We start from the raw sequence: 26326 nt of genomic DNA on the forward strand, positions 1-26326 counted from the left end.
GTTTTCTGCTGTTGGCAGTCCCATTTCACAGGCTGCAGAGCCTGCTTTCCTGATTATTTCCTTCCTTTCAGTGGATGATTCATATTGACAGCCTGGGTGAGCTGTAACATCACTGGGTGATGTTGCATTTTGATTTAATAGGCTGCTGCAGTTGAGTCAGTGGAACAAAATAAAGCACTATTGATTTCCAGAGGCTTGATCTGTTAGTGCCTTTGCAGTTATGACAGTTGAAAGCAGCAGTGCATTGGTGGAAACCAGCCCTGCTTTATCAAGGCTGGTGTTGTTTTCCTGGCTTGCTTGAGGTCAGTGTGATCATTTTGCATAGTATTGGATTGCCAAGCTTCTGCAACCCCTTCACATCCTTGAGTTTCTTGCTCCTGGTGTCTCTGCCAAGAGGAAATGGCACAGGAATGTCTGCACTTGGTCTCCAAGCTGCAGACACATGGGTGTGATGGGTGGACCACTAGGTGGATAAAGAACTGGCTTGATGGCCACACCCAAAGAGTGGCTGTCAATGGCTCCATGGCCAAGTGCAGGCCAGTGACAAGTGGAGTCCCTCAGGGATCAGTCCTGGGACCAGTCTTGTTCAACATCTTTGTGGGTGCCATGGACAGTGGCACTGAGTGCAGCCACAGCAAGTTTGCTGGTGACACCAAGCTGTGTGGTGCAGCAGCCAGGCTGGAGGGCAGGATCCATCCAGAGGGAGCTGGGCAGGCTGGAGAGAGGGGCACAAGCCAAGCTCATGAGGTTCAACAAGGCCAAGTGCAAGGTCGAAACAATCCCAAGCACAAACCCAGGCTGGGCAGTGAGTGTCTGGAGAGCAGCCCTGAGGAGAGGGACTTGGGGGTGCTGGTGGAGGAGAAGCTCGACAGGAGCCAGCAGTGAGCACTTGCAGCCCAGAGAGCAAGCAGAGCCTGGGCTGCAGCAGCAGAAGTGTGGCCAGCAGGGCCAGGGAGGTGATTCTCTCCCTCTCCTCTGCTCTGCTGATACCCCACCTGGAGTACTGCATCCAGTTCTGGAGCCCCTGGGACAAGAGGGCTGTGGAGATGCGGGAGAGTGTCCAGAGCAGGGCCAGGAGGATGCTGAGAAGCTGCAGCAGCTCTGCTGTGAGCACAGAGTGAAAGAGTTGGGGCTGTGCAGGCTGGAGAAGAGGAGGCTCCCAGGTGACCTTCTTGTGACTTTCCAGGATCTGAAGGGGGCTGCAAAAAAGCTGGGGAGGCTTTCAGGGAGTGCCAGGAGTGGGGGGAATGGAGCAAAGCTGGAGGTAGGGAGAGTCAGGCTGGCTGTGAGGAGGAAGTTGTTGAGCAGGAGAGTGGTGAGAGGCTGGAATGGGTTGCCCAGGGAGGTGGTTGAGGTCCTGGCCCTGGGGGTGTTTAAGGCCAGGCTGGATGAGGCTGTGGCCAGGCTGATCTAGGGTAGGGTGTCCCTGACCATGGCTGTGGGGTTGGAACTGGCTGATCCCTGTGGTCCCTTCCAACCCTGACTGATTCCATGATGCTATGCGCTGCTGGGTGGTGACAGACCAAAGTGCTGCCTCTGAACAGCTTTTTTCTGGGTGGCAGGGTAGAACAGCACTGTTGAGTGTCCTCTGGTCAGGCTCTGGTGCATAGAATGGTTTAGGTTGGAAGGGACCACAAAGATCATCCAGTTCCAACCCTCCCGCCATAGGCAGGGACACCTCCCACTAGAACAGGTCGCCTCCAGGGAGGGAGAATCCACAGCCTCCCTGGGCAACCTGTGCCAGTGTCTCCCCACCCTCAGTGTAAAGAACTTCATCCTAACACCTGGTTTGACTCTCCCCTCTGCCAGTTTAAACCCATTACTCCTCATCCTGTCATTACAAGACCCTGTCAATAGTCCTTCCCCAGCATGTTCTGCATTGTTTTAGAGTTTGTGACCTGCTCCAGCTTAGACCTGACTTTTATATCACTCTTTTCCTCACAGAATTAGAGAATCCTGGAGTCATTTAGACTGGGAAAAGACCTTTAAGCTCATGGAGCACAACACTGCCAAGTCCTCCACTGAACCACAGCCCTAAGCGCTGTATCTACACATCATTGAAATACCTCCAGGGATGGTGATTCCACCTGGGCAGCCTGTTCCAGTGCCTTACAACCCCTTCAGGGAAGAACTTTTGACCAATGTTCAATCTAATCCTCACCTGATGCAGCATGAAACCATTTTCTCTGGTCCCATTTCTTGCTAATTGTCAGGAGAGACCAATCCCCACCTGCATGCACTCACTCTCCACTAGAATTGGAGCTCTGGTGTCTGAATGCAGGTCACCCAGGTTGTGCAGGTCACCCAGGTTGTGCAGGTCACCCAGGTTGTGCAGGTCACCCAGCTTGTGCAGATAACTCAGGCTGTTTTGTCACCCTGCTTGCAGCCTGCTTCAGTTTACATTTTGTTGGCTTGATCAATGAGAATGGCTCAGCTCATTCAAGCCTGAAGTGCTGGGGGGCTGAAGGAGGGAGCCAGCTCTCAGCAGCAGAAAGATGCTCCACCTGATAGCTGAAGTTTGTTGCCACCTGCTGCTGTACCTTGGCCTTCTGGGTTTGGCTTCATCCTGTGTTTTTCCTTTCATGTGTGGTGCTGACTCTTTCTAGAGTGGCATTCACTCCTTCCCACACTTCTTCCCTCTAAGTGAACAGCAAAGGAAAGCACAAGGTTCAGAGAGTGTTTGTGCTAGAAATTCCCTCAGGCTGCCTGGCAGTGAGTGCCAAATGAACATGGGAGCTTCAGAAATCAATGGTGTGCAAGAGCTGAAGGACAGGGGAACTAAAGGGGGATGGCAGGGATTTAACAGTGCTGCTGGTACCATGTCCCTGCCTAGAGGCAGGCTTTGCTATGGCAAAGTGATTGCTGGCATTTCTGACTTGTACTCTTAGACTTCTCCACTCTCTCCTTTAGTTTCTTTTATTATTGATTACTTTAGATTATTTTATATATTCAATAATGCCTTCACTGTGATTTCAGTCAAAGCCTAAGGCAACCTCTGGAACATAAATGTGCTTAGGAACCTTTCTTTGCAAAGCTCATGTGCACCTTTAGCATTTGTTAGCAAGCTGCTGTGAGGTCAAAAGGGTTGAGTTTAGGTTTCCTGTGATTAAATGGAGCAAAGCAGGAGGTGGGTTGGTTCAGACTGGCTGTGAGGAGGAAGCTGTTGAGCAGGAGAGTGGTGAGAGCCTGGAATGAGTTGCCCAGGGAGATGGTTGAGGCCCCATCCCTGGAGCTGTTTAAGGGCAGGCTGGATGGGATTCTGGCCAGGCTGATCTGGGATAGAGTGCTCCTGGCCATGGTAGGGGGTTGGAACTGTCTGATCCTTGTGGTCCCTTCCAACCCTGACTGATTCTGTGTTTCTATATCCTGTAGTTTGAGAAAGCTAAAAAAAATTAACGTTGGAGTGGGGAGAATTGTAGGGAATTTTGCTTGCTCACCACTTCCACTGGTTGTTAAGAGAAATATTTGAATAGGCTTTAAACCAGATTTGGTAAAACTGGCAATATTTGTGCTGGGTCTGTCATAAAGGCCAGACCTGGATCAGCACACCCTTAAAACCATTGTGGCAAGTGGTGTGACTGACACAGGATTTAATGTGCATATCTAACTAATTAAAAGCAGTTTCTGAAAGCACTTTTAGTTAGAATCATAGAATCAACCAGGTTGGAAGAGACCCTCAAGATCATCCTGTCCAACCTATCCCCCAGCCCTAGCCAGTCAACCAGACCATGGCACTAAGTGCCTCATCCAGGCTTTGCTTGAACACCTCCAGTTAGTTGTTGAACAGCATTTAATGCACATCAAGCTGCCAAAGCCTGTGTCTGCACTGAAATTTCTGTGCATCACAGAAACAGTCAGGTTGGAAAAGACCCTTGAGATCACCAAGTCCAACTGATATTGCATGTGTTAGGGTGAGGGAGATGAGCAATTCACAGAAACATCCAGGTTGGAAAAGACCCTCAGGGTCACCAAGTCCAACCTAGAACCCTACTCTACAAGATTCACCCTAAACCATAGCCCTAAGTACCATATCCAAACAACCTTCAAACACATCCAGGGTGGGTGACTCCACCACCTCCCTGGGCAGCTCATTCCAGTCCCTGACCATTCTCTCTGCAAAAAACTTCTTCCTAATGTCCAATCTAAACCTCTCCAGCCTCAGCTTGAGGCCATTCCCCCTTGTTCTGTCTCCAGTTACCTGTGAGAAGAGACCAGCAGCAGCCTCTCCACAATGTCCTTTCAGGTAGTTGTAGACAGCAATGAGATCAGTTTGGTTACAGATGCTACTGGATGAGATCTTAAGCATTCCTGATGGAAGTTTGTGCACAAGCTGTCTAGAAATCCCTGACATCTTTTGCAGATCATGACTGGTACCTCTGCCATGTGACACTTCTCACCCCAGAAGAGGAAGTTCTGTCCTGGGGCATGTACCCATACCCCTACCTGGCACGTGTGGATCCAGATGCTCGAAAAGGAACCCTCATCTACCAGCTTGTTGCAGCTCACAGCAGCAGTGAGAACAGCAGTGCTGGGATAGCTTACACACTCGTTGCAGGTAGGGCTACTCTGAAGAAAATAGAAGATAACATTCTGTGAAGCTGCAGATTTTTCCTTAAAATTTCCCATTTTATCATTTCCTTGAGAGCTTTTCCCCCCAGGGAGTCCCTCAGAACAGGTACAGCAAGTGGAAGGTGAAGGTGCTTGAAGTAAAGCAATCACAGGGATGAGAATCTTACTTGCTGCCATTTGCTTTGCTCTCCTTCTCTTCTGAAATCAACTGCAGCTTTGCTGCTGGCTCAAAGCTCCATTGCTCACCTGCTCAGGGTCACCAAGTCCAGCTGATAATGCATGTGATAGGATGAGGGAGATGAGCAATTCACAGAGTCACAGAAACAGCCAGGTGGGAAAGGACCCTCAGGGTCATCAAGTCCAACCTATAACTCTACTCTACAAGATTCACCTTAAACTCTTTCATACTGCTCCAGGCAGCAGAGCGTGGTGTGAGTGAAAGAGGAGGTGGAGAGGGGAAAAGAAGTGTGTGCAAGGACATAGGTGGATGAGCTGAGGACAGGTGACCACAGAACACTGCAGATGCAACCATTCTCACTGTGGGGTATTTTTCAGAGCATCTTTGTGCATATATTGCTAGGTGGTGAAGAGCGATTCCGAGTGGAGAAGGACACTGGCATCATCATGACCACTGGCTTGCCTCTGACGTGGAACAAGGAGTATGTGGTTACTGTGGAAGCCACTGATGAGCGTGGTAACAAAAGCCCCTACGCCTCCATCTCCATCCTGGCAGGCTCCCGACCTCCACAGTTCACTAACATGTCCTACAGTGTGTCTGTCCCTGAAAACACTCCAGCAGGAGAAAGGTAAGTTGTGTTTGCTGAGGTGAGCTCCCTCCCTGCACACAGGCTTATGCACAGGTTGTGCTGGGTTGGAAGGGAACCTCTGAGGGCATCTTACCCAACCCCCCTGCAGTCAGCAGGGACACCTCCAGCTAGAGTGTCCAGGGCCATGTCCAGTCTGACCTTGAATGTCTCCAGGGGTGGGGCCTCAACCAAATCCCTGGGCAGCCTGTTCCAGCGTTTTGCCATCCTCACTGTGCAGAACTTCCTCTTGATGTCCAACCTGACTCTGCCCTGCTCCACTTTCAAACCACTACCCCTTGTCCATTGCCCCAAGCCCTTCTAAACAGTCCCTCCCCAGCCTGCCTGTAGGTCCCCTTCAGATCCCTGTAGCATAGGGATTTCCAGTCTGAATACAAAACTGAGCCCAGTGCTGACAGAGAGCCAACACTGGGTCCCTCAAACTCATCTTCCTCTTCTAAGTCCTCAGGAGATAGCTTTTGTTGTTACTCTGAACCAAGGAGTCGTCCTCTTGCTCTTTACAGAGTGGCAGTGGTTGAGGCTGTTTCTTTCCAGAGCCAGCCTCTTTCCTACACTCTGCTGACCAACCCCAGTGGGCTCTTTAAGGTGAGGCAGGAGAGTGGAGAGCTCAGCCTGACCCACCCTGTGGACTACGAGAGTGAGCACCACCTCTACCACCTCTTGCTGAAAGCCATGGAAGTGGAGAGCACTCTCAGCAGCGTGACTGAGGTACCTGCACCGCTTCGCTTCTCCTTGCTGTGTCTTGTTGCCGGGAACAGCTATGCACACAGAAGGTCTACACCACTGCTGAAGGTGCTCAGGAGGGCCTTATGGTCCAGGCAGAAGGCTGGGCCCTGAGCTGCCTTCCTCTCTAGGCTCTGATGTGGAAATTCATCTTTTTTCCTAAGAAGAGAACCCAAAATCTCCCCTCAGCATTTCCTTTTGTTGCAGGTCATGGTGCATATCACTGATGAAAATGACTGCTTTCCTGAATTCCAGCACTCCATTTACAGCAGAGACAACATTCCTGAAACCATTCCTGTAGGCACATCTCTACTGCAAGGTGAGGGTCATCCTGCTACCTTTTGTTTCAGTCTTGCCGCAGACCCACAGGTTTGTGTTGTGAGTTCATGTTCTGCCTGTGTGTTCCACAGCAGGCACTGCCTTGGTAAGACGTGGGTGGTAGGGTCATAGAATCAGCCAGGCTGGAAGAGAGCTCCAAGCTCAGCCAGCCCAACCTAGCCCTAGCCAAACAACCAGACCATGGCACTAAGTGCCCCAGCCAGGCTTTGCCTGATCACCTCCAGCCACAGCCACTCCACCACCTCCCTGGGCAGCCCATTCCAATGCCAATCACTCTCTCTGCCAGCAACTTCCTCCTGACATCCAGCCTAGACCTGCCCTGGCACAGCTTGAGGCTGTGTCCCCTTCTCCTGTTGCTGGCTGCCTGGCAGAAGAGACCAATCCCCACCTGCCTACAACCTCCCTTCAGATAGCTGCAGACAGCAATGAGCTCTGCCCTGAGCCTCCTCTTCTGCAGGCTGCACACCCCCAGCTCCCTCAGCCTCTCCTCACAGGGCTGTGCTCCAGGTCTCTCCCCAGCTTCATCACCCTTCTCTGGACACCTTCCAGCACCTCGACATTTCTCTTGCATCGAGGAGCCCAGAATTGGACACAGTTAGCTACCTGGACACAGGTAGCTCTCCTGGAGGTCTGCAGGTGGTGTTTAGGTACCCTGGGAACAGAGTTTTGAGTATCTACATGTGAGGACCTCTGTGCAGTGCCCAGGCAGGGATCTTGTGGTATCCAAAGAGAAGATTCACAGATTACACTGGGTTAGAAAGGACCCTCAAAGGGCATCTTGTCCAACCTCTCTGCAGTGAGCAGGGACACCTCCAACTGCAGCAGCCTATTCCAGGATTTCACCACTCTCATTGTGCAGAACTTCCTCCTTATGTCCAACCTAAATCTCCCTTGCTTCAGTCTCAAACCACTGCCCCACATCTTATCACAACAAGCCTTCTAAGCTGTCCCTTCCCAGCCTTCCCCTCTAGGTTCCCTTCTCCAACCTGTTTTACTGGTTGCATTTAAATGCCTTTGGAGTAGTCTTGAGATCTGACATTGTCTGTAGTGATGTGATGCATGCCACAAGACTGTTCTACCTCAAACTGGGAGAGCACCTGGGGGCTTGCTGTCAGTATTCAAACTGAAATGAGGAGTAGGTACTGGGCTGAATAGTGGGAACAGGGGCTGAGACCTTCCTGGGGTTATGAACCATGTGAGAAATGGGTAAGTGCCAAGGCAAGGCTTAGCAAATATTTACATGTCTAAGATGCTGGAAAACACCAATCTGAAGCTGCACCACGCAGGATGCAGTGGTGCTAAGCAGCTTTGCTTCCCTTGTGCAGCCACATGCTGATAAGAGGCCTGCAGGAGCTGCTTTCTCTAGACACTTACCCAGAGTTCATAGAATGGTTGCTGGGTTGTCTCTTACTTACACACCTGAATGGTTTAGGTTGGAAGGGACCTCAGAGATCATCTAGTTCCAACCCCCTCTACAGTAAGCAGGGACATCCTCAGATAGATCAGGCTGCCCAGAGCCCTGTCAAGCCTCACCTTGAATATCTCCAGGAGAGTTCAGAGTTTGCTGCAGGTCCTTTTCTGTTTGGTTGGGTTTGGGTTTTTTTGTTTGTTGGTTTGGTGGTGTTAAATGGCTTTTGAGAATGATTGGGATGAAGGAGACTGTAGCCAGGTGGGGTTGGTCTCTTCTGCCAGGCAACCAGCAATAGAACAAGGGGACACAACCTCAAGTTGTGCCAGGGGAGGTCTAGGCTGGATGTTAGGAGGAAGATGTTGGCTGAGAGAGTGATTGGCATTGGAATAGGCTGCCCAGGGAGGTGGTGGAGTTGCTGTCCCTGGAGGTGTTCAGGCAAAGCCTGGCTGAGGCACTTAGTGCCATGGTCTGGTTGATTGGCTAGGGCTGGGTGCTAGGTTGGCCTGAATCATCTTGGAAGTATCTTCCAACCTGGTTGATTCTATGATCAGCTCCTTAAATTCTTAAGCACGTGGTTTTCCTTGAAGACAGAAATGCTCTTCTCTCCAGGAGACTTGTAAAGCTGAACATAGTCACCCAGGTGTGCAGAAGAAAAAAATCTGGCCCCTGTGCAAAGGAAGCAGAATGCAGAGCTGTGCCATTGCATCTCCCTTGGCTGTCTTGCCATGCAAGATATGTTTCAAGAGAAAGAGCTTTCTTGGGAAAGGAAGGGCAGAGTGGGAGTATAGTGACAGTGAAAATGGGTGGGAGAGCACTCTCTGGGTGTTGAAGGGCTGAGCAGTACTGCTGGTGGCTGCAAGTGAGCCGTAGCTGCTGTCACCTGCAGCCTGGTCTTGACGAGTGCCCTGCAGTGGCTGCCAAAGAAAGTGGCATCTGAGGGGTCAAACATAAAAAGCATCTCTTTCCCTGGCTGATGTTCCTTGAGGGGTGGAATATTGCAGCGTCAGAATGTCTCACGAGCAAAAGTGCAAGCTGAGGAGAGCCTTTGCTGCTCTGTGTTGCTGCCAGGGGCAGTGTGCTGCATGCCATTGGTTTCAGTTGTCAACCCTTTTGATTTGAGCACACTTGAAGTCTGTCTGGGATCATGTTTGCAGCCCTGATGCAGTTCTAGTTGAGTCAGTCTGCCTGCTCAGGCGTTATGAGCAGATTTCTGCTCAACTGCGTGTGCTTTGACATCTCTGAATGCAAATAAGGTCTGAGCTGAAAAGCCTGGAGGGAAGCTCTCAGCAGGGCTAGCTGCACTCCTTCACATACACCACTGTGCCAGCAGAACAAGGCTCTGAGCTGGAGTTAGCTGCTTGTATTATGCCAGCTCAGAGCACAGGCAGAGCCAGCACGGACCTGCTTGTGATTGCTATATGACCCTTGAAATACCCTTGCAGTGCAGATCTCTTTGCAGGATGGCATCAGATGGGAGGGGAATGGAATTCCCAGCTGTTGCTGAGAAGTAAGGCATGTTTTTGTCATGCACAAGTGAGCCTGCTGTTGCCTATTTGCAAGAAGACACCTAGGGAAAAACAAAGGACGATTGTTAAGCACATGTGATGGTTTGGGTGTTCCCCCCCCCCCGACCCCCAGTCTTAAGAAAATCACCCAGACTAGACTCAGCCCATCTGGAAATTGAATGAAGCTTTATATTCTCAGCTTAGCACAATATACAAGCAGGTATTGACATTGTATTTACAAATATATTTTCAATTTACAATTCAAAAGTGAAATCTTGAAATGCTGATCTTATTTTCCTGATTGGTTTTGGCACAGAAAAAAAAGACTCACAAATTTTTAACAGTGATCAGTTAGGTGCTGGGTTGTCTCTTACACACCTGTACCCATGCTGTGATCAGTTGGGTGCTGGGTTGTCTCTTACACACCTGTACCCATGCTGTGATCAGTTGGGTGCTGGGTTGTCTCTTACACACCTGTACCCATGCTGTGATCAGTTGGGTGCTGGGTTGTCTCTTACACACCTGTACCCCATGCTGTGATCAGTTAGGTGCTGGGTTGTCTCTTACACACCTGTACCCATGCTGTGATCAGGTAGGTGCTGGGTTGTCTCTTACACACCTGTACCCATGCTGTGATCAGTTGGGTGCTGGGTTGTCTCTTACACACCTGTACCCATGCTGTGATCAGGTAGGTGCTGGGTTGTCTCTTACACACCTGTACCCATGCTGTGATCAGGTAGGTGCTGGGTTGTCTCTTACACACCTGTACCCATGCTGTGATCAGGTAGGTGCTGGGTTGTCTCTTACACACCTGTACCCATGCTGTGATCAGTTGGGTGCTGGGTTGTCTCTTACACACCTGTACCCATGCTGTGATCAGGTAGGTGCTGGGTTGTCTCTTACACACCTGTACCCATGCTGTGATCAGGTAGGTGCTGGGTTGTCTCTTACACACCTGTACCCATGCTGTGATCAGGTAGGTGCTGGGTTGTCTCTTACACACCTGTACCCATGCTGTGATCAGGTAGGTGCTGGGTTGTCTCTTACACACCTGTACCCATGCTGTGATCAGGTAGGTGCTGGGTTGTCTCTTACACACCTGTACCCATGCTGTGATCAGGTAGGTGCTGGGTTGTCTCTTACACACCTGTACCCATGCTGTGATCAGTTGGGTGCTGGGTTGTCTCTTACACACCTGTACCCATGCTGTGATCAGGCAGGTGCTGGGTTGTCTCTTATACACCTGTACCCATGCTGTGATCAGTTAGGTGCTGGGTTGTCTCTTACACACCTGTACCAATGCTGTGATCAGTTGGGTGCTGGGTTGTCTCTTACACACCTGTACCCATGCTGTGATCAGTTGGGTGCTGGGTTGTCTCTTACACACCTGTACCCATGCTGTGATCAGTTAGGTGCTGGGTTGTCTCTTACACACCTGTACCCATGCTGTGATCAGTTGGGTGCTGGGTTGTCTCTTACACACCTGTACCCATGCTGTGATCAGTTGGGTGCTGGGTTGTCTCTTACACACCTGTACCCATGCTGTGATCAGTTAGGTGCTGGGTTGTCTCTTACACACCTGTACCCATGCTGTGATCAGTTGGGTGCTGGGTTGTCTCTTACACACCTGTACCCATGCTGTGATCAGGTAGGTGCTGGGTTGTCTCTTACACACCTGTACCCAGGCTGTGATCAGGTAGGTGCTGGGTTGTCTCTTACACACCTGTACCCATGCTGTGATCAGGTAGGTGCTGGATTGTCTCTTACACACCTGTACCCATGCTGTGATCAGTTGGGTGCTGGGTTGTCTCTTACACACCTGTACCCATGCTGTGATCAGGTAGGTGCTGGGTTGTCTCTTACACACCTGTACCCATGCTGTGATCAGTTGGGTGCTGGGTTGTCTCTTACACACCTGTACCCATGCTGTGATCAGGTAGGTGCTGGGTTGTCTCTTACACACCTGTACCCATGCTGTGATCAGGTAGGTGCTGGGTTGTCTCTTACACACCTGTACCCATGCTGTGATCAGGTAGGTGCTGGGTTGTCTCTTACACACCTGTACCCATGCTGTGATCAGGTAGGTGCTGGATTGTCTCTTACCTGTACCCAGGCTGTTCATTCACTGCCCTAATGCTTGCTCACACAGTTAGTGTCAAGCAGTGCTGCTTTTCTGCCACTCCTGAAATACTTTTCAGCTGGGTGTAAATGTTGAAGACTGCAGCTCCTGAAGAGGTGGTTGCAAAAGCAGGGAAGTCCTGCCTCAGAGGGCATCTGTTGCTAGCTTTAAAGATGAAACTTCAAAACAGATAAACTTGGTTCTTCTCAAACTCTACCTGGCATGATGTGAGTTTGGGTGTTACCTGCACCCCTGCTTTTATGAAATCACCCAGACTAGACTGAGCCAAGCTGGGAATTAAGAATGAAGCTTTATGCTTACAGCTGAGCACAATACACAAGCAGACAGTTACAATATATACAGGAATAGACAAGTTAAACAGTAATAGAGAAGCACAACAGCCCTGCCAGAAAGCAGAGTCCCCAGGAGGGCCTCCCAACCACCCTTCCACCTTCTTCCCACCCCTCTACCTTACCCCAGACTTTGCCTTACATTCAAGGGGAGTTTGGAGGGTCAGCCAGGGGCATTAGGAAACAGACAGATTAGTCAGACAGCAGGTTAGGTTAGAGAGAGAAGTGCAGCCCAAAAGCCAGAGAGCCAACTCCCTGTTATCTATGTTTGTGTTTTTGTTTTTAACCCATCTCAGCAAGCCTATGAGTGCAGCAGACATCACCTTTGTTTCCTTTTCACAGCCTAATTCCTCTCACCAGAATATCCCAGCTAGGCTCAAACTAGCACATGTGTTTTTGTGAGTGGTTACAATGTCTTGGTAATAGCTCTGTGGATTAGATCAGAGCTTTTCACATCAAATGCTTTTCACTTTTTAAGGTCTTTCTAAAACTAATACTCAACCACTAAACTTTAACAGCTTTAGGTCACTTTAGTTTCAATCTTTCTCGAGTTTTTGATACGAGAGTGATCTCTAAAGCCTTTGCTTCTGTAATGCACCCAAATATTTATCCACAGCAGTGTTTTGGGAGATCACAGTATCATCAGGGTTGGAAGAGACCTCACAGATCATCAAGTCCAACCCTTTACCACAGAGCTCAAGGCCAGACCATGGCACCAAGTGCCACGTCCAGTCCTGCCTTGAACAGCTCCAGGGACGGCGACTCCACCACCTCCCCGGGCAGCCCATTCCAGTGTCCAATGTCTCTCTCAGGGAAGAACTTTCTCCTCACCTCCAGCCTAAATCTCCCCTGGCGCAGCCTGAGGCTGTGTCCTCTTGTTCTGGTGCTGGCCACCTGAGAGAAGAGAGCAACCTCCTCCTGGCCACAACCTCCCCTCAGGTAGTTGTAGACAGCATTAAGGTCTCCCCTGAGCCTCCTCTTCTCCAGGCTAACCAATCCCAGATCCCAACCAAAATCTTTACAACTACCCTTAGTGTCCTTTTCACCCAAGAGGAGTAGCTTTCCACAGGCAGACTTGCTTGAGGTTTTTTTTTTGCTAAGAAGCACATCATCTTGGTGCACTTTGAAAACCTTTCTCTTCCCCTCCTCTAGTTTGAGTTACTGTTCTGATAGTGGTGGGTGATTGCTGCTTCACCATAGAATCAGTCAGGGTTGGAAGGGACCACAAGGATCATCTAGTTCCAACCTCCCTGCCATGGGCAGGGACACCTCACACTAGATCAGGCTGGCCAGAGCCTCATCCAGCCTGGCCTTAAACACTTCCAGGGATGAGGCTTCCACCACTTCTGTGGGCAACCTATTCCAGGGTCTCACCACCATCATGCTGAAGAACTTCTTGCTAATATCCAGTCTGAATCTACCCATTTCTAGCTTTGTTCCATTCCTCCCCGGTCCTGTCACTCCCTGACAGCCTAAAAATTCCTTCTGCAGCTTTCTTGTAGGCTCTCTTCAGATACTGAAAGGCAACAGTAAGGTTGCCATGGATCCTTCTCCTCTGCAGGCTGAACAGCCTCAGCTCTCTCCGTTTCTCATCATAGGAGAGGTGCTCCAGCCCTCTGATCATCCTCATGGCCCTTCTCTGGACGCCTTCCAACACACTTTGGATGAGGCCAAAGCTCCCTGCCAGGGTGTCCATGCAACACAATACTTGTTCTGCTACTGTGATCACTGCATCTGTACATTCCTGGTAGAATAAGGAGTTTGTTTAGTGCCAGCATGGGTATGAGCTGAAGTCTCGTTGTTTGGCTAGAGAAGTGGCAGGGTAATTAAAGAGGTGAGCTCCTGCTTTCAGAAGTCACTTCTGATACTGCACTGTGAGCTCAAAGTCTTTGTTCTGCCGAGCAGATGGGAGACAGGAGGTACTGAATAAACACATGCTGGGGAGGGATGTTTAATCACTCTTTGTACCTTGAAGCCCAAGGTAATTAAAAAGTACTTTAGCTATAACATAGCTGGGAGCTAATTAAATTTGATGGCATCCCTAGAGAGAGTGTGAGGATACGATTTGTGACTGATCATGTTCTACCAACACGCATATTGATCCTGTGGTAATTACCAGTGCTGACTGCTGTTTGTACAGAGGGGGTAGTGTGGTGTTGGGATCACTGCTGTCTTGCTGCATTTGCTCAGGCTGGCTTGGAGGAGGGGAAGATCCTGGGCTGCATCAAGAGAAGTGTGGGCAGCAGGGTGAGGGAAGTGATCTTCCCCCTCTACTCTGCTCTGGTGAGACCCTACCAGGAGTACTGCAACCAGTTCTGGAGCCCTCATTACAAAAGGGATGTGGATGTGCTGGAAGGTGTCCAGAGAAGGGCCACAAGGATGATCAGAGGGCTGGAGCACCTCTTTTATGAGGAGAGACTGAGGGAGTTGGGGCTGTTCATTTTGGAGAGGAGGAGGCTCCAAGGTGACCTTATGGTGGCCTTTCAGTATCTTGAGGGAGCTACAAGAAAGATGGGGAGGGTCTTATTAGGCTGTCAGGTAGTGATAGGACTGGAGGAAATAGAACAAAGCTAGAAATTGGTAGATTCAGACTGGATGTTAGGCAGATGTTCTTCCCCATGAGGGTGTTGAGACTCTGGAGAGGTTGCCCAGGGAGGTGTTTAAGGCCAGGCTGGATGAGGCTGTGGCCAGCCTGATCTAGTGTGAAGTGTCCGTGCCCAAGGCGAGGAGTTTGGAACGGGGTGATCCTTGTGGTCCCCTCTAACCCTGACTGATTCTATGATTGTATTCTATGCTTTGCTTTTCCACTCCCAGCCTCCTGCTGAGTTCCCAGACTCTTAGCCACCAGAAAATACTTTTTTGCAGAAAACAGGTTTAGATGATGTCTGTTCTCTAAGCAAAAAGTACCTGAATTCAACTGGTTAGGAAACAGAGTAACCAATGCTCTTCAGGTGTGTGACTGTCCTGTTCTCTGTCCCTTCCAGTGCTTTCCCTGTGGTCCCTTCCAGTGCTTTCCCTGTGGTCCCTTCCAGTGCGCTCCCTGTGGTCCCTTGCAGTGCGCTCCCTGTGGTCCCTTGCAGTGCGCTCCCTGTGGTCCCTTGCAGTGCGCTCCCTGTGGTCCCTTGCAGTGCGCTCCCTGTGGTCCCTTGCAGTGCGCTCCCTGTGGTCCCTTGCAGTGCGCTCCCTGTGGTCCCTTGCAGTGCGCTCCCTGTGGTCCCTTGCAGTGCGCTCCCTGTGGTCCCTTGCAGTGCGCTCCCTGTGGTCCCTTGCAGTGCGCTCCCTGTGGTCCCTTGCAGTGCGCTCCCTGTGGTCCCTTGCAGTGCGCTCCCTGTGGTCCCTTGCAGTGCGCTCCCCGTGGTCTCTTACAATGTGTTAATAGAATCATAGAATCTTAGAATCAACCAGGTTGGAAGAGACCTCCAAGATCATCCAGTCCAACCTAGCACCCAGCCCTAGCCAGTCAACTAGACCACAGCACATGTTCTCTGTGTTCTCTTCCAATGTGCTCTCTGTGTTCTCTTCCAATGTGCTCTCTGTGTTCTCTTCCAATGTGCTCTCTGTGTTCTCTTCCACTGTGCTCTCTGTGTTCTCTTCCACTGTGCTCTCTGTGTTCTCTTCCAATGTGCTCTCTGTGTTCTCTTCCAATGTGCTCTCCGACAGTGCTTGCAACAGACTGCGACTCTGGCTCCAACGCTGAGATCAGTTACTTCATCCAGAGCACTGATTTTTCCATCACGCGTCACGGAGTCATCAATTCTAACCAGAGGCTGAACTTTGAGCGAGCAAACCATCTGTATGAGTTCGTGGTGATAGCCGTCGATAAAGGCCACCCTCCTCGGACAGGGACAGCATCTGTGCGCATCCGAGTGGCCAACGTCAACGACGAGGCCCCTGTCTTCTCCCAGCCTGTGTAAGCCAGCTCGGACCCTTGCTGCAGGTCTCACGCCTTCTGTTCAGGAGGTTAACCTTGGCAGTGCTTGTTTTGTGTCATTGGAAGTGCCAGCGAATCACAGAACGTGAGGGGTTGGAAGGGATCTCCACAGATCATCCAGCCCAAACCCCCCTGCCAGAGCAGGGTCACCTAGGGCAGGTTGCACAGGAACACACCCAGGTGGGATTGGAAAGTCTCCAGAGACAGAGACTTCAGAAGGCTACAACTACCTGAGGGGAGGTTGTGGCCAGGAGGAGGTTGCTCTCTTCTCTCAGGTGGCCAGCACCAGAACAAGAGGACACAGCTTCAGGCTGTGCCAGGGGAGATTTAGGCTGGAGGTGAGGAGAAAGTTCTTCCCTGAGAGAGTCATTGGACACTGGAATGGGCTGCCCGGGGAGGTGGTGGAGTCGCCGTCCCTGGAGCTGTTCAAGGCAGGACTGGACGTGGCACTTGGTGCCATGGTCTGGCCTTGAGCTCTGTGGTAAAGGGTTGGACTTGATGATCTGTGAGGTCTCTTCCAACCTTGGTGATACTGTGATACTGTGTGATACTGTGAACCTCTCCCTGGGCAGCCTATGCCAGCACTCCAGCACCCTCGCAGTGAAGAAGATTTCTCGTGCTGAGGTGGAGTTTCCTGTGGATGGTTTTACATCCTTTGCCCCTTGTCCTATCCCTGGGTACCACAGAAAGGAGCCTGGCTCCACCCTCCTGACAGCCCCCCTTCAGGTAGTTGTAGACATTGATCAGGTCCCCTCTCAGCCTTAGAGAGCAAGGACAGAGTGAACAAAAGCTGTAACTCTATAGGGAATGATTTTCACTGTGTTGAGTTCTACATTCTGCTCATGTATGGCCAAGGGGATCCTGGGGTGCATTGGGAAGAGTGTGTCCAGCAGATCAAGGCAGGTTCTCCTCCCCTTCTACTCCGCCCTGACACCTCATCTTGAATTCTGTGTTCAGTTTTGAGCTCCCCAGTTGCAGAGGGACAGGGATCTGCTGGAGAGGGTCCAGTGGAGGGCTATGAGGATGATGAGGGGACAGGAGGGCATGGCTGATGAGGAGAGGCTGAGGGACCTGGGGCTGTTTAGTCTGGAGAAGAGAAGACTGAGAGGGGATTGGATAAATGTTTATAAGTATCTGAGGGCTGCCAGGAGGGGGGGACAGGCTCTGCTCACTGCTGCCTGGGATAGGACAAGGAGCAATGGGTGTAAGTTGCAGCAAAAGAGGTTCCAGCTCAACACAAGGGGGATCTTCTTTACTGTAAGGGTCACAGAGCACTGGCACAGGCTGCCCAGAGAGGTCATGGGGTCTCCTTCTCTGGAGTCTTTCAAGGCCTGTCTGGATGTGTTCCTGTGTGCCCTGAGCTAGATTGTGTGGTCTTGCTGTGGCAGGGGGGTTGGACTGGATGATCTCCTTGGGTCCCTTCCAACCCCTAACATCCTGTGAGCCTGTGAGCCTGTATGCCTTCAATGCCTGAAGGGCTCCTCCAGAAAGGCTTCAGAGGGACTTCTCACGAGGGTATCTAGAGACATGACAGATACACATGGTAGTTAGCAGGCATTAAAATGTAATTGTATTGTCAATACACTACAATTTAAGCTAACCCCATGAGGTTCTGTTAGTTTGGATTTCCTTCTTTCCTTTCCTGCATGAACATAATTAGGGTGGGGTTTTTTTTTTTGCCTAAGTTTGAAGTGTGGCTCTGTTTTAAAGACAAAACATAAATACCTTAACTTATAGAGTTGCATACTATTTGGCATCCATCATCTCTGTGGTATCTGGTGCTTTCTGTTAGTTGACAGGAACATAAAAATCATAGAACTGTAGAATGCTTTAAGTAGTGAGGGACCATCAGTGGTCATCCACTCCAACCATGCTGCAGTAAACAGGGAGAGCTTCAGTTGGAGCAGGTTGTTCAGAGCACTGTCCAGCATGACCTGGAGTGGTTCCAGGTGTGGGGCATCTACCACCTCTCCAGGCAACCTGGGCCAACGTCTCACCAATGTCAGTGTAAAAGGCTTCTTTCTTATATCTAGCCTAAATCTCCCCTCTTATAGTTTAAAACCATCCTCCCTTGTGCTGGGCAATGACATTTCAGCCCTAGCAAAGCAGAACAGATTCTAGACTTTGACATTGTTTCCTTTGTGGAAAAAAGCAGCACTGTGTGGCAGACGTTTGTCTGGGTTCTCACTTTTAGGAGATAAGTTGTCCTCCTTTGCAGTGTAGTATGGTGCATATTTGTGTCTTCCAAAAACAAGAGCTCACAGGCTCACAGGATGTTAGGGGTTGGAAGGGACCCACGGAAATCATCCAGTCCAACCCCCCTGCCAGAGCAGGACAATCCTATCTAACAGAGAGCACAGAGGAACACATCCAGACAGGCCTTGAAAGGCTCCAGAGAAGGAGACTCCATGACCTCTCTGGGCAGCCTGTGCCAGTGCTAGAAGGTCCCCCTTGTGTTGAGGCAGAACCTCTTTGGCTGCAACTTACACCCATTGCTCCTTGTCCTACCCCAGGCAGCAGTGAGCAGAGCCTGTCCCCCACTCCTGGCAGCCCTCAGATACTTGTAAACATTTATCAAATCCTCTCTAAGTCTTCTCTTCTCCAGACTAAAAGGTCTCAAGTCTCTCAGCCTCTCCTCATCAGCCATGCCCTCCAGTCCCCTCATCATCCTCATAGCCCTCTGCTGGACCCTCTCCAGCAGATCCCTGTCCCTCTTCAACTGGGGAGCTCAAAACTGAACACAGTATTCAAGAGGAGGTCTCACCAAGACAGAGCAGAGGGGGAGGATTGGAGATTGAATACACCCCAGAAGTGCAGGTTTGCCTGCATACAAGCCCCAAGCCAAAGGTGCTGAGAGTCTGCCTAAAGATTTCATGACTGCATGGCCAAAGCTGAAAAACATTTGCACTCTCAGTGGATTTACAATCCTGGGCTGATGGTTGGCATGGTGTTGGTTACTCTGGTGCTAAGTGTGCTGCCATTGCTGCCTTATGTCCACCAGCTACAGAACTTTCCTGTCTGAAGATGCTGGTCCCAACACCTTGGTTGCTACTGTTCGGGCCAAGGACCCTGATGGAGATGGCCTGCTCTATCTGATCACAGGAGGCAATGAAGAGGGCAACTTTGAACTGGATAGCCAGAAAGGTAAGGGAAGAGGTTCTGGAGCACTCTTATTTACTGTCTGATCTGTACTGGCTCTGCTCCAGAAATCTTCTACAAGCACCATGCTGAAATAATCTGATAGTGGAGAAGCTTTGGGTCATGGTGAATTAGCTCTCTGATATGATGCTCATTCTCCGCATGCCAACATCAATTTGAGGTCCTGGTCCATGCACTGTGCCATTTCAGTCCTGTGTTCTGCAACCAAAATACAGTCTGAACCAACAGCACAGTGGCAGAAAAATGTGATGGTCTCTTGGTTTGGCTGTTTTCTGTTGCTGTTGCGTTTAGTTATGGATAAATGTGGTGAGACACATCTGGAAAGAGATCAGTGTGGGGAGAGATCAGCATCCTTGTGCTCTAGACAGTCCACATTGATTAGAGGAGCTAGGAGTGGTTCTGAATAGATACACCAATAATTGCCATTGCTGTAGATCTGACACCAGATACAGGAGCAGCCTGTCTGCTGCAGAGCTGGCCACGTTCAAAAGAAGCAATCAGATGCATCACTCAGAAAAGCCTGAGCAGCTGCCCATGAGCCAACAGTGCCCCCATGCAGCCCAGAAGGCAGCTGTGTGCTGGGCTGCAGCCAGAGGAGTGTAGGCAGCAGGGCAAGAGAGGATTCTGCTCCTTGGCTCTGCTCTGCTGAGCCCTCACTTCCAATGCTGCCTCCAGTTCTGGTGTCCTCAGCATAAGAACACAGAGCTGCTGGAGTGAGTCCAGAGGAGGCCACAAAGATGGTCCAAGGGCTGGAGGAGCTCTGCTGTGAGGACAGGCTGAGGGAGCTGGGGGTGTTCAGCCCGGAGAAGAGAAGACTCTGGGAGGACCTTAGAGCTGCCTTCCAATAGCTGAAGGGATCCTCCAGGAAGGCTGCAGAGGGACTTTTCCTGGGGGTGCCTAGAGACAGCACAAGGGGGAATGGTTTGAAGCTGAGGGAGAGTAGGTTTAGACTGCATCTTAGAAAGAAATTCTTCAGTATGAGGGTGATGGGAACTGGAATAGGTTGCCCAGAGATGTCGTGGATACTCCTCACCCAGAGGTGTTTAAGGCACAGCTACACTTGGGCAACCAAGTCTAGGTGAGAGGCATCCCTGTGCATGGTGGGGAGGTTAGAGCAGATGATCTGTGAGGTAGAATAGTTTAGTTCATCCATATGCAACATACACAGGGTCTTTAAAATTGCCAGTGATGAATGTATTAAGCCACAGAGTAGCTCTACAGCTCCAAAATACAACTGCAATCACAGGCTCAATCTCCCAGCTGGCAGATCACAGGTCACAGATCTTACCAAAAGGATTTTCCTTCTGCAGTGGGCTAGGAGGACAAATCCATCAGTCTGTCCCTGCTGTGTGACATCGAACTGTTGCTCCCCTCCAAGTGAGAGATGAAACTGGGGTAATATTTATACCTCATTATCTACTATTGTGCAAAGTGCATATGAGTGGGACTGTGACCAAGGCATCATTCCTGGTGGGTAAACTATTGTTCCTTAGTGCATAGAATTCAGAGATTCATGAAATGGTTTAGGTTGGAAGAGACCTTAAAGATCATCTAGTTCCAGCCTCCTATTAAGGGGGTATCCACGACCTTCCTGAGCAGCCTGTTCCAGTGTCTCACCACCTGCACTGGAAATAATTTCTTCACAGTATCACAGTACCACAGTATCACCAAGGTTGGAAGAGACCTCACAGATCATCAAGTCCAACCCTTTAGCACAGAGCTCAAGGCCAGACCATGGCACCAAGTGCCACATCCAACCTTGCCTTGAACAGCTCCAGGGACGGCGACTCCACCACCTCCCCGGGCAGCCCATTCCAGTGTCCAATGACTCTCTCAGGGAAGAACTTTCTCCTCACCTCCAGCCTAAATCTCCCCTGGCACAGCCTGAGGCTGTGTCCTCTTGTTCTGGTGCTGGCCACCTGAGAGAAGAGAGCAACCTCCTCCTGGCCACAACCTCCCCTCAGGTAGTTGCAGACAGCAATAAGGTCTCCCCTGAGCCTCCTCTTCTCCAGGCTAACCAATCCCAGCTCCCTCAGCCTCTCCTCGTAGGGCTGTGCTCAAGGCCTCTCCCCAGCCTCGTCGCCCTTCTCTGGACACGCTCAAGCATCTCAGTGTCCTTCCTAAACTGGGGGGCCCAGAACTGAACACAGGACTCGAGGTGTGGTCTGACCAGTGCAGAGTACAGGGGCAGAATGACCTCCCTGCTCCTGCTGACCACACCATTCCTGATGCAGGCCAGGATGCCACTGGCTCTCTTGGCCACCTGGGCACACTGCTGGCTCATGTTCAGGTGGGTATCAATCAGTACCCCCAGATCCCTCTCTGTCTGGCTGCTCTCAGCCACTCCGACCCCAGCCTGTATTTCTGCATGGGGTTGTTGTGGCCAAAGTGCAGCACCCTGCACTTGGAGCTATTGAACCCCATCCCCTTGGCCTCTGCCCATCTGTCCAGGCGGTCAAGGTCCCACTGCAGAGCCCTTCTGCCCTCCAACCCAGCCACATCTGCCCCCAGCTTGGTGTCATCTGCACACTTGCTGATGACTGACTCCATGCCCTCATCCAGATCATCTATGAAGGTGTTAAAGAGGATGGGGCCCAGCACTGACCCCTGAGGGACACCACTAGTGACAGCTGCCAGCTGGATGTGGCACCATTCACCACCACTCTCTGGGTCTGGCCCTCCAGCCAGTTCCTAACCCAGCACAGAGTGTTGCCATCCAAGCCGCGGGCTAATCTCCAGTCTAAATCTCCTCTCCTCAAGCTTCAATCCATTCCTTATGGTCCTACAGCCCTTGTCAAAAGTCCCTCCCCAGCTTTCTTGTAGCCCACTTCAGGTACCGGAAGGCTGCTCTGAGGTCTCCCCAGAGCCTGCTTTTCTCCAGCTCTCTCAGCCTGTCCCTAAAAGGGAGGTTCTCCAGTCCTCTGATCATCTTTGTGGCCTCCTCTAGACCCTCTCCAGCTGCTCCGTGTCCCTCTTGTGCTGAGGGCACCAGAACTGGAGGCAGTGCTGCAGGTGGGGTCTGAGCAGAGCAGGGAGGCAAAATCCCCTCCCTGTGCTGCTGCTCTCCCTGCTCTGGCTGCAGCCAGCACACAACTGGCTGCTGGGGAGTTTGTCACCAACTGGCACCTCCAAGCCCTTCTCCTCCAGACTGCTCTCGAGCCACTCCTCACTCATATTTCCTAATTTTTGTCTAGCTCTTGTGCTCAGGAGTACTGCAGGTGAAAAGTGGAAGGTCAGAACTCTGGGTCTTTGTCCTTCTCTAGCTCTGGGTCTTTGCCTTGCCTCTCCAATCTCTCTGGTGCCACTGGGTGTCCACCCAGTCTCTGTCTGCTCTGGTCACTACTCTGGTTTTGTGCTTCCAAGGTGTGTACCCAGCAAGATCAAACGACACTTTATGCTTCCAAATGTAGGCATCATTAAGCTCCGCAGAAGCCCATTACCCAACCTGAAAAGGACCCAATACACGCTCAACATCACTGCCATAGATGACAACGCCTCGGGGGGACCCACCCCTCTCAGCAGCTTTGCAGATGTTATTGTGGGAGTTAACGACGTCAATAACAACAAGCCTGTCTTCAGAGAGGTGAGATCTTTCTGCAGGTATTCTTTTCCCATCCCTAATTGGGGTTATAGACTCTCCTCAGTGGTTGCTGGTGGGTTGAAGGGTGTGTGTGTGCAGGGCAGAACGAATCTGGCAGTGAACATGCAGTCAGCTTTCTTTATACCTAAGATGTGAAGTCTCCATTCTTCCTTTTTTTTCCCTAAAGCTTCATTTCTTCTTGAACAGAAGTGATTTTCTTCTGAGCTCTTCTCAGACATGCTGGGAAAAATGTTGATCATAGAATCAACCAGGTTGGAAGAGACCTCCAAGCTCATCCAGTCCAACCTATCCCCCAGCCCTAGCCAGTCAACCTAGACCATGGCACTAAGTGCCCCAGCCAGGCTTTGCTTGAACACCTCCAGGGATGGTGCCTCCACTACCTCCCTGGGCAGCCCATTCCAATGGCAATCACTCTCTCTGCCAACAACTTCCTCCTCACATCCAGCCTGTACTTTCCCCAGCACAACTTGAGACTGTGTCCCCTTGTTCTATTGCTGGTTGCCTGGGAGAAGAGGCCAACCCCCACCTGGCTACAGCCTCCCTTCAGGTAGTTGTAGACAGCAACTGATGTTGTGCAGTGAATCCATGTGGCTCTGTGTAATACGTAGCATTGGCTCTTTGGGTGTGTTTCTAGTGTGCTTACTACAGCGACAGCACCTGGGTTCTGGAGAATCAGCCACCAGGCACCTATGTGCTACAGGTAGAAGCCTATGATGCAGACCTTGGCATGAATGGAGAGGTGAAGTATGGGCTCATGCACCGAGATGCAGCTTCCCTAGGCTTCAGCATTGACCCAGACACAGGTCAGTAGCCTTCAGGTTGCCAAGATAAAACGGCAATGGCATGCAATTGCAGTGAGAATGCTAATGTATGGGTGTGCCCAGCTGAGCTCATGCTTTGATGCTGTAACCTGCAGGGTAAACCGCTCCAGCTTGTGGAGTAGTGAATTGGTTGTGGCAGTGAGTGAGGCAGGAATCATAAAGTATGGAGTTGTTTCCAAAAAGCCCCTCCCACAAGCCATATACAAACTAGTTAAATTTGGGTGCTGATTCTGTCTTTACAAGGATGTTTATGGGCAATTCATTCACTTAGGAGAATTAGAACCTTGGAAAAGTTTAGCCACAAAATGGCTTTGCCCCACTTACAAATAAAAGGCAGCCTGGAGCCCTGGGGAAAGTCTGTTCTACTTAGAGCAGTGAATCATAGAATCAACCAGGTTGGAAGAGACCCCCAAGCTCATCCAGCCCAACCTAGCGCCCAGCCCTAGCCAGTCAACCAGACCATGGCACTAAGTGCCTCATCCAGGCTTTGCTTGAGCACCTCCAGGGACAGTGATTCCAAAGTAGCATTTAGCAATAGTCCTTTGGCTCCCTTTCAGCAGTGTTGGGACTGCTCAGCATCTTGACAGTCATTGAGGGGCTTATAGATCTTCCCAGGCTCTAGCAGGGTGCTGGGAAAGAGGCAGGCAATCTCTGATCTGATCCTGGTTCCTTTTGGCACAGGGGTTTGAAGAGGTGCAGGCAGGACCTCCTGCAGATGTGCAGAGTGGCATTTCTCACCATGTCATGAGGCACTTAATGCCTTCTCCTGATAAACTTGAGGCACTTAAGTTTCCAGGTAGTTCAAGCCCAAAACATCAGGGCTAAGCTGGTCTGAAGCATGAGGCAGAGCAGAATGCATTGTGCAAGCCAAGAGCAGTGAGACAGAGCATGTTGTCTGAGCAGAGCCGCATACACCGAGGCAGAAGAGTGAGGCAGAGGCAGCAAAGCAGAAGCAGCACAGCTGCTTGCAACTTAGCTCTGTTTATATTATTTGCCTGAGTGCAATGGCTCCTTTGGCCACAGAGATTCACCAATCTGAATGGCATTTGCAAAGGTGACCATATTAGGTGAAACCAGGGCTTGCTCACCCTTATTTGGGCAAGGCACTGAAAAGTATCTAAACACCTGTGGGTATCTGTTTATCACTTTGGGAGGGGAGATAAAATGGCCCAAGCCTTTGTTTTCCTCCCACTCTTGCTTCCCCCATCAGCAGAAGGTTGTGGCAAGCCAGAACATTTAATAGGCCTATTATCCTTCCAAGACAAATAGACACTAAAGAAAAAGTGCAGCTCTACAGATAGTCATCTGCATAGATTAGTGATTTTAGTCACAAATGAAATAGGGAGACAAACCCCCAATTAAGAGGAAAGTTAAAAGCTCTTCTCTACCAGTTCTCTTACTCTTGGATCAAGTGCAGCTGTAAAAAAGCAGAGCAGAAAATGTGACTGACAGCCTGAGTTTGTCCTTCCCTTCAGGGTGGCCACAGTTTATTGCTCATCTCATGTACAAGTAGGAGGTCCAGTGCCATGCATGTAGAGGCAAAACCCCTCACACCAGAACAAGGCAGTGACACACAGACTTGGTGCATTTCAGGTGAAGGAGCCACCTGTAAAAGTTGGTGATGTTTCTATAGTCAGAAGAGCAAGATGTGATATTTGAGTGTCCAGGGCTCTGCAGGAGACTGGAAGGACAGAGCAGCAAAATCCTGGTCCCTAGCACAGTAGAGATATAAAATCCAGTTTAAAGTCAGAATAAAATATCTGGGACAGGGAGAGACCTGATCAGGAGAGAGAAAAAAGCTGCACACTGGGAGAAAATGGTTGCATTTCTTAACTGAGCTGTGTGATTCTATCCTGTGTTAATCTATTCAACAAAGCAGCCTGCAGCTCCCATAGCAGAGATGACTTTGGTCACATCACTTACACCTTCTGTGGTCTGACTCTTCCCCAGGTTAATAGTGAGCTGTGATTGAAGCAGTCAGTTAGTTGGACTATCATTGGAGTAAACCTGGGAGATGCCTTTCAATGAGGAGGAGAAAGTCCTCCTGAGCCCCATGAGGAGGAGGAGAAAGTCCTCCCGAGCCCCATGAGGTAACAAGGTGCTCAGGCTGAGACTGTTTACCAGGGCAGCAACAGAGCAAGCACCACCAGCAGAGCAAGCTGATGCTCCCTGGCAGCATGCAGCAAGTGGGGAGAGATCACAGTATCACAGTATCATCAGGGTTGGAAGAGACCTCACAGATCATCAAGTCCACCCCTTTAGCACAGAGCTCAAGGCCAGACCATGACACCAAGTGCCACGTCCAGTCCTGCCTTGAACAGCTCCAGGGACGGCGACTCCACCACCTCCCCGGGCAGCCCATTCCAGTGTCCAATGACTCTCTCAGGGAAGAACTTTCTCCTCACCTCCAGCCTAAATCTCCCCTGGCACAGCCTGAGGCTGTGTCCTCTTGTTCTGGTGCTGGCCACCTGAGAGAAGAGAGCAACCTCCTCCTGGCCACAACCACCTCAGGATCCCCTTGGGGCAGTTGGCATTGACTTGCCCAAGCTGCACGTTGCACCATGAAGCATGATGATTGTGGTGCATGCAGCTCCTGCAGACTGGTTCCCAAGGCTGTGACACGCAGCACAGGAGGTGTCTGTGTTTCCAGGAGTCATCACAACCACGCAGAGCTTTGACCGGGAGGAGCAGAGGGAGTACACCTTGTCCATCACTGCCACTGACCAGGCGCAGGAGCCGCTGATCGGCGTCTGCCAGCTCACCGTCCTTATTGCTGACCTCAACGACAACGACCCCACGTTTGAAAACAGTCGCTATCAGTGTGAGTGTTCCTTAGCCACCTGCCCCAGCTCTGCACCACAAACCTCTTGTTGAGTAGCTCCTTATAACGGTGGTCAGTGTTTAAGGTGATCAGTCTTCCTTTGCTGTCAACCTAGGGAGTAGTTTATTCGCCAAGCGTGCAGAACTGATCTCT

General features: G+C 50.7%; 1 protein-coding gene across 1 annotated transcript in view; it reads left to right on the top strand.

The window, feature by feature from the left end:
* The window catches only part of LOC135181475 (neural-cadherin-like), an 88437-nt gene that overhangs the window by 4611 nt on the left and 57500 nt on the right, over positions 1-26326 (top strand). Inside the window, exons 2-10 of the mRNA XM_064154712.1 lie at positions 4361-4555; positions 5150-5375; positions 5897-6101; positions 6324-6435; positions 15501-15750; positions 18773-18915; positions 22341-22513; positions 23166-23334; positions 26003-26173. Coding sequence (XP_064010782.1) covers positions 4426-4555; positions 5150-5375; positions 5897-6101; positions 6324-6435; positions 15501-15750; positions 18773-18915; positions 22341-22513; positions 23166-23334; positions 26003-26173 — 1579 coding nt within the window. The 5' untranslated portion in view covers positions 4361-4425. The remainder of the gene's footprint in view (positions 1-4360; positions 4556-5149; positions 5376-5896; positions 6102-6323; positions 6436-15500; positions 15751-18772; positions 18916-22340; positions 22514-23165; positions 23335-26002; positions 26174-26326) is intronic.

This window comes from Pogoniulus pusillus, chromosome 14 (assembly GCF_015220805.1).
Source record: "Pogoniulus pusillus isolate bPogPus1 chromosome 14, bPogPus1.pri, whole genome shotgun sequence".
Lineage (NCBI taxonomy): Eukaryota > Metazoa > Chordata > Aves > Piciformes > Lybiidae > Pogoniulus > Pogoniulus pusillus.